This window comes from Scyliorhinus canicula, chromosome 7, assembly GCF_902713615.1.
Source record: "Scyliorhinus canicula chromosome 7, sScyCan1.1, whole genome shotgun sequence".
In the NCBI taxonomy this organism is placed as follows: domain Eukaryota; kingdom Metazoa; phylum Chordata; class Chondrichthyes; order Carcharhiniformes; family Scyliorhinidae; genus Scyliorhinus; species Scyliorhinus canicula.
This window is the reverse complement of record NC_052152.1, coordinates 124686142-124700508: the sequence shown is the minus strand read 5'-3', so window position 1 is coordinate 124700508 and position 14367 is coordinate 124686142. Positions and strand designations below refer to the sequence as shown.

General features: G+C 52.6%; 1 protein-coding gene across 1 annotated transcript in view; it reads left to right on the top strand.

Moving 5' to 3' along the window:
* Positions 1-14367, top strand: part of LOC119969126 (synaptonemal complex protein 2-like) — a 458660-nt gene that overhangs the window by 419096 nt on the left and 25197 nt on the right. Inside the window, exon 17 of the mRNA XM_038802343.1 lies at positions 11101-11235. Within this exon, the coding sequence (XP_038658271.1) occupies positions 11101-11235 (135 nt within the window). The remainder of the gene's footprint in view (positions 1-11100; positions 11236-14367) is intronic.

Sequence of the window (14367 nt, the reverse complement as noted above, 5' to 3'; positions counted from 1 at the left end):
AGTTACAAGAGGGCACAAGTTCAAGGTGAGGGGGGAAGTTTTTTTACACAGAGGGTTGTGGTGGCCTGGAGTGAACTGCCAAGTGAGGTGGTTCAGGTAGGTATGTTAGCGACCTTTAAGACTTATCTGGATAGGCACATGAACAGATGGGGACAGAAGGATACAGGCGGCTGGTCCAGATAGGACACGTGATCGCGCAGGCTTGGAGTGCCGAAGGTCCTGTTCCTGTGCTGTAGTGTTCTTTGTTCCAGGTGTTCCTCCTCTACGTTACTGTGGCTAATTTGATGTGCCCAATCTATGTTCAGATTAAAATCACCCATGATCACAGATATTCCCTTCTCACATGCATCTCTAATTTCCTGTCTAAAGCCATTCCCAACATCACCACTGCAGTTTGGGGGTCTATATATGACCCCCACTAGTGTTCTTTGCCTCTTGTTGTTTCTATACAGACTCCACATTGTCAGAGCCAATATCCTTTCTCACCGCTGTGTTAATTTCCTCTTTAACCAGCAATACCACTCCACCATCTTTTCCTTTTTGCCTGTCCTTTCTAAGTACTGATTGCCCTGGGATATTCAGCACTCGCGCCACGTGGAATTAGTGCAATTCCAATGCACTCTGTTGTGTTATTCATTGGGGTCGGGAATGGCATGCAGTCACATATCAGCACTCCTCTCCCCACACAGTGTCATTTCGGCCAAGAAGATGACGCTCCAGAGAGTGGCTCCTAGCTTTACAGACGGAGCTCGAGATATTGCTGCATGCCATGGAGGAGAGGCACGACACTTTGTTCCATGGCTTGGGAAGGAATCTGCCACCTGCCGATGTCAACTGTGCCCAGGTAGAGGTGGCAGTGCCCATGAGCCCCAACATGAGGTCCGGACAGCAGTGCCAAAAGAAACTGCAAACTGATTCAGGGTGGACCGGTAGGCAGTGCTGAGTGAGGATGGGCAACCGTACATGCCAGCCAGGGTGAGTAACCACTGCCCTGGCACCACACCCATTCCACACTTCCGTACCCCCCCCCCCCCCCCCCCCCCCCGAAGGCGACGAAAATGCATCGACCGGCAGTCCACTTGCAACCCGCCCTGCACCACATGGCAACACCCATACCGCCTGCCCATGGCCTGCTAGCTGCCTGCGCCCAAGATCCTCAAACTGTATATTATCGCCCCCTCCCCTCCCAGGAGAAGGCAGCCCACAACCGTCTGGAGCAGGGGAAGACCGGTGGGGACCAGCTGGATCTGTGGCTCTTCATCGTCGCAAGCTGTGGGTGATGGACCTGTTCGACAGGGTGTGAGAGCGGGCAATCGCAGAGGCAGAGGTCGGCATGGGACAACCAAGTGCCAAGTGAGCCCAGAATGCGTTGTGATGGCAATTTGGCAGGTGAGTTATCTTTCATCTCTGCACCACATCTACCTGAAATCTCACCATGTGTCCTGTCTTAGAACATAGAACGATACAGCGCAGTACAGGCCCTTCGGCCCTCGATGTTGCACCGACATGGAAAAATAAACTAAAGGCCATCTAACCTACACTATGCCCTTATCATCCATATGCTTATCCAATAAATTTTTAAATGCCCTCAATGTTGGCGAGTTCACTACTGTTGCAGGTAGGGCATTCCACGGCCTCACCACTCTTTGCGTAAAAAACCCACCTCTGACCTCTGTCCTATATCTATTACCCCTCAATTTAAGGCTATGTCCCCTCGTGCTAGCCACCTCCATCCGCGGGAGAAGGCTTTCGCTGTCCACCCTATCTAACCCTCTGATCATTTTGTATGCCTCTATTAAGTCACCTCTTAACCTTCTTCTCTCTAACGAAAACAACCTCAAGTCCATCAGCCTTTCCTCATAAGATTTTCCCTCCATACCAGGCAACATCCTGGTAAATCTCCTCTGCACCCTTTCCAAAGCTTCCACGTCCTTCCTATAATGAGGCGACCAGAACTGTACGCAATACTCCAAATGCGGCCGTACTAGAGTTTTGTACAACTGCAACATGACCTCATGGCTCCGGAACTCAATCCCTCTACCAATAAAGGCCAACACACCATAGGCCTTCTTCACAACCCTATCAACCTGGGTGGCAACTTTCAGGGATCTATGTACATGGACACCGAGATCCCTCTGTTCATCCACACTACCAAGAATTTTACCATTAGCCAAATATTCCGCATTCCTGTTATTCTTTCCAAAGTGAATCACCTCACACTTCTCCACATTAAACTCCATTTGCCACCTCTCAGCCCAGCTCTGCAGCTTATCTATGTCCCTCTGTAACCTGCAACATCCTTCCGCACTGTCTACAACTCCACCGACTTTAGTGTCGTCTGCAAATTTACTCACCCATCCTTCTGCGCCCTCCTCTAGGTCATTTATAAAAATGACAAACAGCAATGGCCCCAGAACAGATCCTTGTGGTACGCCACTCGTAACTGAACTCCATTCTGAACATTTCCCATCAACTACCACTCTCTGTCTTCTTTCAACTAGCCAATTTCTGATCCACATCTCTAAATCACCCTCAATCCCCAGCCTCCGTATTTTCTGCAATAGCCGACCGTGGGGAACCTTATCAAACGCTTTACTGAAATCCATATACACCACATCAACTGCTCTACCCTCGTCTACCTGTTCAGTCACCTTCTCAAAGAACTCGATAAGGTTTGTGAGGCATGACCTACCCTTCACAAAACCATGCTGACTATCCCTAATCATATTATTCCTATCTAGATGATTATAAATCGTATCTTTTATAATCCTCTCCAAGACTTTACCCACCACAGACGTTAGGCTCACCGGCCTATAGTTACCGGGGTTATCTGTACTCCCCTTCTTGAACAAAGGGACCACATTTGCTATCCTCCAGTCCTCTGGCACTATTCCTGTAGCCAATGATGACCTAAAAATCAAAGCCAAAGGCTCAGCAATCTCTTCCCTGGCTTCCCAGAGAATCCTAGGATAAATCCCATCCGGCCCCGGGGACTTATCTATTTTCACCTTGTCCAGAATTGCCAACACTTCTTCCCTACGCACCTCAATGCCATCTATTCTAATAGCCTGGGTCTCAGCATTCTCCTCCACAATATTATCTTTTTCTTGAGTGAATACTGACGAAAAGTATTCATTTAGTCTTGTGTCTTGCAAGGTCACCTCCTGACGAGGCGGGACTGTCTGGGTTCCTTCGCCCCCTGCCGCAAATTTATGACTCACCTGGGGACGAGATGGTACTGTCCAGGGCCCTAACCGCAACCCTGCAACACCCCAGAGCACCAGCCTGGGGACGACACCAACTTCTCGGCATTGCTGTCGCCACCCCAGAGGCACTCACCTCGGTTGGGGACTGGAGTGAAGAGGCTCCGGGGGCATTCTCTGGTGCGCATGACACACATACTGTGGTATATAAGGTGGAGGGAGGATCCCCTGAGGGGATGGACAGTCAGATGGCGGCCCATCCCCAAGGCCTCGCTCGCGCCCAGACAGTTCTACCGGTTCTGGAAAGAGCTGTCCCATCTATGTTGGAGATGTAGACGCAGAGCCCTGGATTACATGAGGGGGTGTCAGCAACCATCCAGTGCCTGCAGGTGCAGTTGGAGATGTCCAATCGCTTTTATGAGCAGGAGGCGCTGCGGCAAATGTGTGCCACCCAGGCCAACACCCCACAGGTGATGTTTGCGGTAAAAGACTTGGGTGTGAGGGTCATGGCCATGGGTCAGAATGTCCAATTCCTGGGGCACAGTGTGTGGGCGGTGGCTGATGGGCAGCACAGGTGGAATCCCCACCACCTGTCCCTGGCTCATCCGATGAGTAGCGGGCAGAACAGGCTACTGGAAAACCACCTGTGACACCTGGAAGACTGCCTGACCCATCCACTCCAGAGGACGGCCACCAAAAGGGACCAAGGTCACAGGGCGAGAAACACAGCAGGCTGTATCTGGATCTGATGCCCACTGTCTGGTAACTCACCCAGATGGAGAATTATGACGTAAGATCAGAAAGATAGACACTAGTTTAATTGGCATCAATGCAGCACACAGGATAGCATCAGGGGCTAGGGCACAATTATTGTAGAGAGCACTGTCACAAATAAACACATGTTCAGCAATGTTCAGAACTTGGCGCCATGTTGTACGGTCCCCCCCCCCCCCCCCCCCCCCCCCGATGAGAGACCCATCATAGCTCACCACTCCCAGGACCACCCCCTCCCATGTAGGTCTGTAGGCCCGTGTGATGGAATGCCCAGCACACCTGGGTTGACAGTGACAATGTGGCAGGAATCAGACTCTGTCAAACGATGTGGAACGATGTTGATTCCCGGCTGGGTCACTGTCTGTGTGGAGTCTGCACGTCCTCCCCGTGTGTGCGTGGGTTTCCTCCGGGTGCTCTGGTTTCCTCCCACAGTCCAAAGATGTGCGGGTTAGGTGGATTGGCCATGCTAAATTTGCCCGTAGTGTCCTAAAAAGTAAGGTTGGGGGGGGGGGGGGGGGTGGATACGTGGGTTTGATTAGGGTGATCATTGCTCGGCACAACATCGAGGGACGATGGACCTGTTCTGTGCTGTACTGTTCTACATCTATACCAGAGCTCATCGCACTGTGGGCCTTCTACATACTCCATCCCATGGATCAGACCCGCTGATACTGCCAACACAGGGTTAACACCCTGTGGTGAAGTTGGTGGAATGTTCGAAGGGAGGTGAGAGGATGGAGTGCAGAAGGGGGAACGGGTTGAAGTGTGTATGGCCATTGGGGTGTTGAGGGGTATGTAAGGGTAGAACGGGGTGCCCCCTAGTCAGCGAACCTGGTGGCGATCAGTGTGCCCCTTCTGTAGCAGCCAAGGCGCACATGTCATGAGGCCTCCTTAGCCTGCTTCGGCTCAATGTCCTGCTCATCCTGGCCTCATCTGCATACTCCTCTTCGGACGAGGCATTGCGTCTTTCCAGCTTCTTCTCGTCCTCCAGCATGTCGCTCCTCATTGTGCCCTCTGCCTGGACATGCACAATGTGCAGCCTGTGGTCACACACCAACTGTACATTTATGGAGTGGAAGCCCATCCAGTCGATGACTGGCATCTCCTCATGTGCTGGTGCTTGTATCCCAGCGATCACCACCTGGACCAGGTGCATGCCAGCGATGGTGGCGGATTCTGCTGCCCGGGTGATCTGGTGAAGTTGATATATTGTGCCGTGCGGGCATATAGAGAAACCATGACGGCACCAATGCACCTGTGCACAGGAGTCAGCGATATCCCAGACAGGTGCCCATTCGACGACTAGAAGGACCCCATGGAGTAAAAGTTCAGGGCAACTGTCAACTTGACGGCCACTGGGAGCGGGTATGCACCCCCAAATCCCCGATGTTCCAGGTGAGCCATAATCCGGCAGAGATGTCACACGGTCTCTGCTCAGCCGTATTCGATGGTGACACGCTAGATTCGGCAGGTCATTGAATGTCAGGCGCTGCCGATATGCACGAGGCCTGATGCGGCGCCTCCTTCCCACCTCTTCCTTGACCTGTTGGGATGTCGACTCTCTAGTCTCACCGGCTGGCTCTTGTTCCTCTAGTGCAGGCTCCTGTTCTGCAGGGTCCTCCCCTAGCAGCTCCTGCTCATTGAGCCTCAGTGCATCCGCAAGATTCATGGTAGCCAAGCAGATGCCAACCATTCCTGGCTGGACTCCAAAATCAATTGTCTGCAGGTGGTAAAGGGCATGTTAGCATGGTGAGTATTCCTGTGCCCCCTCAGGCCAAATGGGTTACATGGTGGCCCTGACCTGCATTGCAGCCCCGCATGGCCCTGTGAGTTGGCCTTGATAGATTGGGGAGAGTTACTTAAAGGAATGACAGTAGATAGACAATGGCAAACATTCAAGGAACGCATGGGGGAAAATAATAGGTCTGAGGATTAAGAGCAGTTTAGAATTCAGCAAAGGAGGACAAAGGGAATTGTTAAGAAGGGGAAAGTATAGTACAAAAGGAAGCTTGCAGGGAACATAAAGACTGACACTAAGAGCTTCTATAGATATGTGGAGAGAAAGAGATTGGTAAAGAGAAATGTAGGGCCCCTACAGACAGAAACTGGGGAATGCATAATAAGGGACAAAGAAATGGCTGAGCAATTGAATACATACTTTGGTTCTGTCTTCACAAATTAGTTCACAAATCAGATCCCAGAAATGCTAGAGAATGAAAAGTTTAGTGAGAGGGAAGAACTGAGAGAGATTAACATTGGTAGAGAAATGGTGCTGGGTAAATTGATGGGATTGAAGGTGGATAAAACCCCAGGGCCTGAGAATCTGCATCCCAGGGTGCTCACGGAGGTGGCTCTGGAAATAATGGATGCATTGGTGGTCATCTGCCAGGATTCTATAGACTCTGGAACTGTCCCTGCAGATTGGAGGGTAGCTCACGCACTCTGACATTTGAAAAGAGAGGTAGAGAGAAAGCAGGGAATTTTAGGCCAGTAACCCTAACATCGGTCGTGGGGAAAATGCTTGAATCCATTAGCAAGGACTTTATAGCAGAACATTGAGAAAGCAGTGGCAGGATCAGTCAGAGTCAGCATGGATTTATGGGGCGAAATTCTCTGCAGAGCGTCGTAACGCCGATTTCCGGCGAGCAAAATTGGTGTAGATGACTCCGGCGTGGGGGCCTTCTTTTAGGCGGCTATTCTCCGTTCCCGGAGGGGCCAGCAGCGGACTGACGCGATACGCGTCAGTTTCACCAGCTGCGGAAGTGGTGAGACCCGGCGTTTTGGGGGGGGGGGGGGGGAGGAGGAGGAGAGAGACTGACCCGGCATAGGGGGGGGGGGGAGGAGGAGGAGAGAGACTGACCCGGCATTGGGGGGGGGGGGGGGGGGGAGGAAGAGGAGAGAGACTGACCCGGCATTGGGGGGGGGGGGGGGAGGAGGAGGAGAGAGACAGACCGGCATTTGGTGGGGGGGGAGGAGAGAGACAGACCGGTATTGGGGGGGGGGGGGGGGGGGGGGGGAGAGAGACAGACCTGGCATTTGGGGGGGGGGGGGGGGAGAGAGACAGACCCGGCATTTGGGGGGGGGGGGAGGAGAGAGACAGACCCGGCATTTTGGGGGGGGGGAGAGAGAGAGAGACAGACCGGCATTGGGGGGGGAGGAGGAGGAGGAAGAGAGACAGACGGCATTTGGGGGGGAGGAGGAGGAGAGAGACAGACCAGCATTTTGGGGGGGGGTGGGGAGGAGGAGAGAGACTGACCCGGCGTTGGGGGGTTTGCGGCGTTGAGTTGAGAGGAGAGGGGGGGGGGAGTTTGCGGCGTTGAGTTGAGAGGGGGGGGATTGCGGTGTTGAGTTTGAGAGAGGGGGGGCGGCGTTGGAGGGGGGGCGGCGTTGGAGGGGGGTAGGGGTGGTGAAGGGGGTAGGGGTGGTGAGGGGGGGGTTGGGGTAGGGGCAGCGGCGTGCAGCTGCCCCTACCCCAACCCCCTCACCACCCCTACCCCTTTCACCACCCCTACCCCCCTCCAACGCCGCACCCCCCCCCCCTAACGCCGCACCCCCCCCCCCCACTAACGGAGGAAGGAAGGGGGGGAGGAGGAAGGAAGGGGGGAGGAGGAAGGAAGGGGGGGAGGAGGAAGGAAGGGGGGGAGGAGGAAGGAAGGGGGGGAGGAGGAGAGAGGGGGGGGTGTGGGTACGGGCCTTCAGAGGGAGGGGGGGTGTGGGTACCGGCCTTCAGAGGGAGGGGGACGGGGTGTGGGTACCGGCGTTGAGGGGGGGGGGACCCGGCGTTGAGAGGGGGGGGTTGCGGCGATGAGGGGGGGTTGTGGTGTGAGGGGGGGGGGTTGCGGCGATGAGGGGGGTTGCGGCGTTGAGGGTGGGGGTTTGCGGCGTTGCGAGAGATGGGGGGGGCGGCGTTGGAGGGGGGTAGGGGTGGTGGGTAGGGGTGGTGGGGAGGGGGGTAGGGGGTGGTGGGGAGGGAGGTAGGGGTGGTGGGGAGGGAGGTAGGGGTGGTGAAGGGGGGGTTGGGGTAGGGGGCAGCGGCGGACAGAGGGGGGGGGCGACGGTGCATTGGCCCCGGGCATCCGTCGCCCCCCCCTCTCTGCACGCCGCTGCCCCCCAAACCCCCCCCATGCTGCAACCCCCCCGATGCCGCAACCCTCCCCCGATGCCGCAACCCCCCTCCGATGCCGCAACCCCCCCCACGATGCCGCACCCCCCCCCCGATGCCGCAACCCCCCCCCCGACACTGAACGGCGTCAACCATCATCAATGGTTGACGCCGTTTTAAAGCTACTGTGATTTTCGCCGACGTGACCCGTGGCCCACGTCGGATGGACCTTCGGCCCCATCCGGGCCGGAGATTTGTGGAAACAAAAATATAATGAAATCCCGCCGGCGCCAGCTGTTTTCAGAGGCTGCCGGCGGGATTTGCACAGCGCCGGTTTTTGGCCGGTCAGAGAATTAAAAAACCCTGCGGGAGCGGGATTAACGCCGCTGCCTGCCGATTCTCCGACCCTGCGTGGGGTCGGAGAATTTCGCCCAAGAAGAGAAAATCATGCTTGACAAATCTGTTTGAATTCTTTGAAGAGGTAACCAGTGCAGTTGACAGGGGGAGCCAGTCGATGTGGTATATTTGGACTTTCAGAAGGTATTTGACAAAGTCCCGCATAAGAGATTATTGTGTAAAATTAAAGCGCATGGGATTGGGGGAAATGTATTGAGATGAACAGAAAACTGGTTGGCAGAGAGGAAACAATGAGTGGGGATTAATGGGTCCTTTTCAAATTGGCAGGCAGTAACTAGTGGGGTACCACAAGGATCGGTGCTGGGACCCCAGATATTCACAATATATATTAATGATTTGGATGAGGGAACAAATGTAACATCTCAAAGCTTGCATATGATACTAACTTAGGTGGGAGGGTGAATTGTGACGAGGATGCAGGGATCCTACAGCAAAATCTGGACAGGTTGGGCGAGTGGACAAATCAATGGCAGAGGCAGTATAATTTGGATAAGTGTGAGGTTCTTCACTTTGGAAGCAGAAACAGGAAGGCAGATTACTACCGGAATGATTCTAAATTGGGAGAGAGGAGTGTGCAGCAGGACCTGGGTGTCCTTGTGCACCATTCGCTGAAGGTAAGCATGCAGGCGCAGCAGGCGGTAAAGAAGGCGAATGGCATGTTGGCTTTCATTGTGAGAGGTTTTGAGTATAGAAGCAGGGATGTGATGCTGCAATTGTACAGGGCCTTGGTGAGGCCACACTTGGAGTATTGTGTGCAGTTTTGGTCTCCTCTGAGGAAGGATGTTCTTGCTCTCGAGGGAGTGAATCAAAGGTTTACCAGACCGATTCCAGGGATGGCGGGACTATCATATGAAGAGAGATTATTCTCTCATATGAGGGATTATTCTCGCTGGAGTTCAGAAGAATGAGGGTGGATCTCATAGAGGCTTATAAAATTCTAACAGGGCGAGGGTAGATTCAGGGAAGATGTAACCAATGATGGGTGTGTCCAGAACCAGGGATCACAGTCTGAGGACTCAGGGTAAACTATTTCGAACAGAGATAAGGAAACATTTCTTCACACAAAGAGTGGTGAGCCTGTGGAATTCATTTGCACAGGAAGTAATTAATGCTAAAACTTTGAATATATTCAAGTGACGGCTGGATATAGCACTTGACGAGATCAAAGGCAAAAAGGGAAAAAACAGGATTAGGCTATTGAGTTAGATGATCATGCATGATCGTGGTGAATGGTGGAGAAGGCTCGAAGGGCCAAAAGGCCTCCTCCTGCTCCTATCTTCTATGTATGTGTACCCCCTCCCAATCCGAGCCCCACTCCCAGCCGTTCCCTCTGACACTCTACCTTCCGCAATACGCCCCTGAACCCCTCGATGCGTGGTAGTGGGGGGCCTTTAATCCTGCCACCTGTCCCTGACGCCAGAGGTACCGGTGGGTGGCGCTACCCATGTCAAGGATACTCTCTGTGGACCCTGTCCTGTGCCTCATGTTGGGTCTATCTTGGGTGTCCCCTTTGGGATACCCTGCCAGCAGGGCGGCACTTGATTGTGGGATGGGGTCGGCACTTTATTCCACTGACTGGCGCCATGCCTGGTGGCCTGCTTGGGGGCATGGCCAATGGATGGGGCTGAGTAAAGCGAGTGGATATCCATTGGGACCTTCCCTGTGGGTTCTATATGAGAAGCTCAGATTCTGCCTACCTGTCGGGACAGGATGGATGGGAGCAGAGACGCAGTGGGCATGTAGGGCTTGGTGATGGCCTGTGGTCCTGCTGGTGGGGCTTCTGCACTGAGAAGCAGAGTGTGCTAGAGTGGATGCCAAAGGCCCCGGTGCATGCGTCCGCTGTTCGGGATGCACTCTGCACTTCCACTGCTCCCCCTGCAGTGGGGCAGCGCCTCTGATGGATGCACTGAGGTGAGTGCCAGCACCCACAGTTGCGCCTTTGGAAACTTCTTTCCGCCGCTCTCTCCCTCAGCAGCCATGCACCCGGTCGCTGTTTTAAAATACCACAAGTGAATCGCGCTGGCGGGTCGGGCCAGTCAATGTTATGTTAATGAGCACCACTGTACGTTTTGCATGCCGACCCAGCACGGGGCGTGGAACGCATTCATGCCACCATCGAGACACTCGGGGCGTGGCATTCTATTTGGCATCCGGCTCCGACCTCGTCTTTTGGCTAACGCCCAGTTCTCCGCTGGATTGCGCTTCGCGAATCTGATGTCACTGGACGGAGAATCCCACCCGTTGTTTTTCGGATGAGACGTAAAATAAGTCTTCATCAGCTCCAGGTGGAAAAGATCGCCTCATACTATATTTGAAGAAGTTTAGTGGAATTATCTCTTATGTCCTGGCTAATAATTATCCCTCAATTAATATTTTCCAAAGCATCTTAATGTGGTCATTTACATTGTGGTATATGGGAGATTTCTAAGTGCGAAGCGGCTGCCGGTGTTTTACATATTGCAACAGTCACTGCACCTCAAAAAAACAAGGCTGCAAAACATTTTGACACATATTTAAAATTGCCTGCTTGAATTAATTAGGAGCAAATTATAATAAAGTTATTAGGGAGACCCAATGATTTATATTACTTTCTGAACATAACAGGTCTTGGTTGCTGAAAGCCAACTTTCAACGCCACTCCATAAAGAAACAGAATATGAAAAGAAAACTCTCACCAAGGCAGTTATTTTGCCAGGGATACGGACTGAACCTGAACAGGTCTCAATGTCTCCACCAAAGGTAAGTCTTCCATATTTTTTCATCATCTACTATGGGGCCAATAACATTTGTGAATGCTGTTACTTTCAAAATTCTAATCCAGCACAACCATACCTTTTAGTAGACATACTAACATCTTTACTGGTGGAAAATAGACTAAAGGCGACGAAGGACAGACATCTCCTTCACCTTGCACCACTGGGAGTGACAGGACAATTGATCGTGCCAACTTTTGTCCGTGCATGAATGCCTCGCACTTCCAGTGTAACATTTTGTGAGGAGAATGGCGTGTATTAGGGCCGTACCCAGTGTGTGTCGGAATGACTTAAATGTCCAACTAGTTTATGCGACTCATGGATCCTTAATTTGAACAATGTGAGCCCTGGAAATGAGTTCCCAGATCATTCTGTCAGCAACAAGTTTTCTGTAAGGTGGGCTCTGCACTTGTCATAGTATTTACAGTGCAGAAGGAGGCCATTCGGCCCATCAAGTCTGCACCGGCTCTTGGAAAGAGCACCCTAACTAAGGTCAACACCTCTACCCTATCCTCATAACTCAGTAACCCCACCCAACACTAAGGGCAATTTTGGACACTAAGGGCAATTTAGAATGGCCAATCCACCTAATCTGCACATCTTTGGACTGTGGGAGGAAACCGGAGCACCCGGACGAAACCCACGCACACATGGGGAGGATGTGCAGACTCTGCACAGACAGTGACCCAGCGGGGAATCGAAGCTGGGACCCTGGAGCTGTGAAGCCACAGTTATATCCACTTGTGCTGCCGTGCTGAATTCCAACAGATTTGTCAAGCATGATTTTCCCTTCATAAATCCATGCTGACTCTGACTGATCCTGCCACTGCTTTCTCAATGTTTCGCTATAAAGTCCTTGATAATGGATTCAATAATTTTCCTCACTGTTAGGCTTATAATTCCCTGCTTTCCCTCTACCTCCCTTTTTGAATATCGGACTGACGTGAGCTACCCTCCAATCTGCAGGGACTGTTCCAGAGTCTATAGAATCCCGGAAGATGACCACCAATGCATCCACTATTTCCAGAGCCACCTCCTTGAGCACTCTGGGATGCAGATTCTCAGGCCCTGGGGATTTGAACACCTTCAATCCCATCAATTTTCCCAGCACCATTTCTCTGCTAATATTGATCTCAGTTCTTCCCTCTCACTAAACCTTTCATTCTCCAACATTCCTGATATCTGTGTCCTCTTTTGTGAAGACGGAACCAAAGTATGTATTCAATTGCTCAGCCATTTTTGTCCCTTATCCCTTTGTCCCTCAAGGCAATCTCCTGCTCCTCCATTCTTGCCCTCATCGTTTTACAGAGGTCTCCTGGGAGACCCACCTCAGCCTCCAGAGCCACCACTCGATTGCTGTGGTCCGAGATAACTCTTTCGATCCCCCGAATCTGTGACTCCTGCACCTCCAAACACCTCTCCACCCGTTCCAGAGAACTCTTCAGGGGTGCCACAACTTCTTAGATGGCCTATGCATGATCCTCATGCATTTCTTTTCTCTGCTGATGGAATTCCGCCTTGATAAAAGCCATCAGCAGCTGCATCTGGGCCTTCCAGCTTGCATCAGCCCTCCCCCCGCCTGCATGCTTAAAGTGGCTGTTGCTGCTGTTGCATTTAAGCATTTTCTGCCGGGTCTGGTAACCAGCAGACATACTACTCCTCCAACATTCACCTACGCCTTTACATCAAAGTTCCACCCAGTATTGGGTAAAAAGAGCTCTTCTGTCATTTAAGCAGGAGCTGCCCTGTATGTGACCACTCACTCCATGGTCACAACCGGAAGTCCCGTTTTTGCAGCTTCCGGCATTGCTGGCCGATCCTGGTGGTGGCACTCACAGCGCTCACAACCTCTACCACCTGCGCCCAGGCCTGGTGTACGGCGGCGGGTGGCAGCCTCCTTCCCCTCCCGGGGACAGGGTTGTCCAGCTCTCCTCCACGCCATCAGCCGAATCTCCAGCACCGCATCCGCGTACCGAGATGCTGCTCTTCTTCATGGTGCCATCTTGTTGGTCAGGATGAGTGTGGGTGGAGTGTTGGTATGCGGCTGATGTCAGCCTCTCAAGAGGCAAACCTGACCCTGGCCAATCGGTCGGTCATTGTAATTGCTCGAGTTCAACATTATGCCGGTTCTAGCCCATTTACCGATCATAGATTGCTCTGGGACCGGCACCACTTTTGTGGTCGCAGAAGTCCACCGATTCAGTCCTGTCGCCAACCCTGAAATGGAGAATTCGGCCTTGTGTTCTATCGCTGGAACTGAGTTGCATCTGATGGAGTGCAAATCAGGGAGTGGGCCCCAATCTTTAGCTATGCATGACGAAGCTTGCAAGGGGTTCACTAGGGAATCCGGCTATCGGCTGCCGTGATGAGCGGGAAGCCGATAGCGAGATCCTGTGGCAGCAAACCCCCCCCCCCCCCCGCAATGCAATTCAGCACCCCCTCCCCTCTCCACAGCGAAGATTGAGTCCTCTGCCCTGGGAATTTCTGGATCACCCCCCCCCCCCACCAGTATGGGAGTGACCCCATCTCCCCCCACTGCGCCCCACCAGATACTCCCCACAGTGACCCCCTATGTAAAGGGAACCCCACAAAGAACCCTCACAGAGACTCCTAAATAAAAATATCTCCACAGAGATCCGCTAAATAAAGAGACCCCCCCCCACAGAGACCGTCTAAATAAAGAGACCCCAATTTCCCTGCACCCTTCAGCCCCAGCCTGTCTTGCAGACAGGCAGAAAGATTAACTGTCATAACAATGGGTAAATGAGCAGTTTAAGGGCATGTGGGTCTATGTCTATATAGAGTGGACCTGGAGAGGATGTTTCCACTTATAGGAAAAACTAGAAGCAGAGGACACAATCTCAGACTAAAGGGACAATCCTTTAAAACAGAGATGTGGAGGAATTTCTTCAGCTACATAGAACACAGAACATAGAACATAGAACGATACAGCGCAGTGCAGGCCCTTCGGCTCACGATGTTGCACCGACATGGGAAGTCAAAAACTAAAGGCCATCTAACCTACACTATGCCATTATCATCCATATGCTTATCCAATAATCTTTTAAATGCCCTCAATGTTGGCGAGTTCACTAGTGTTGCAGGTAGGGCATTCCAC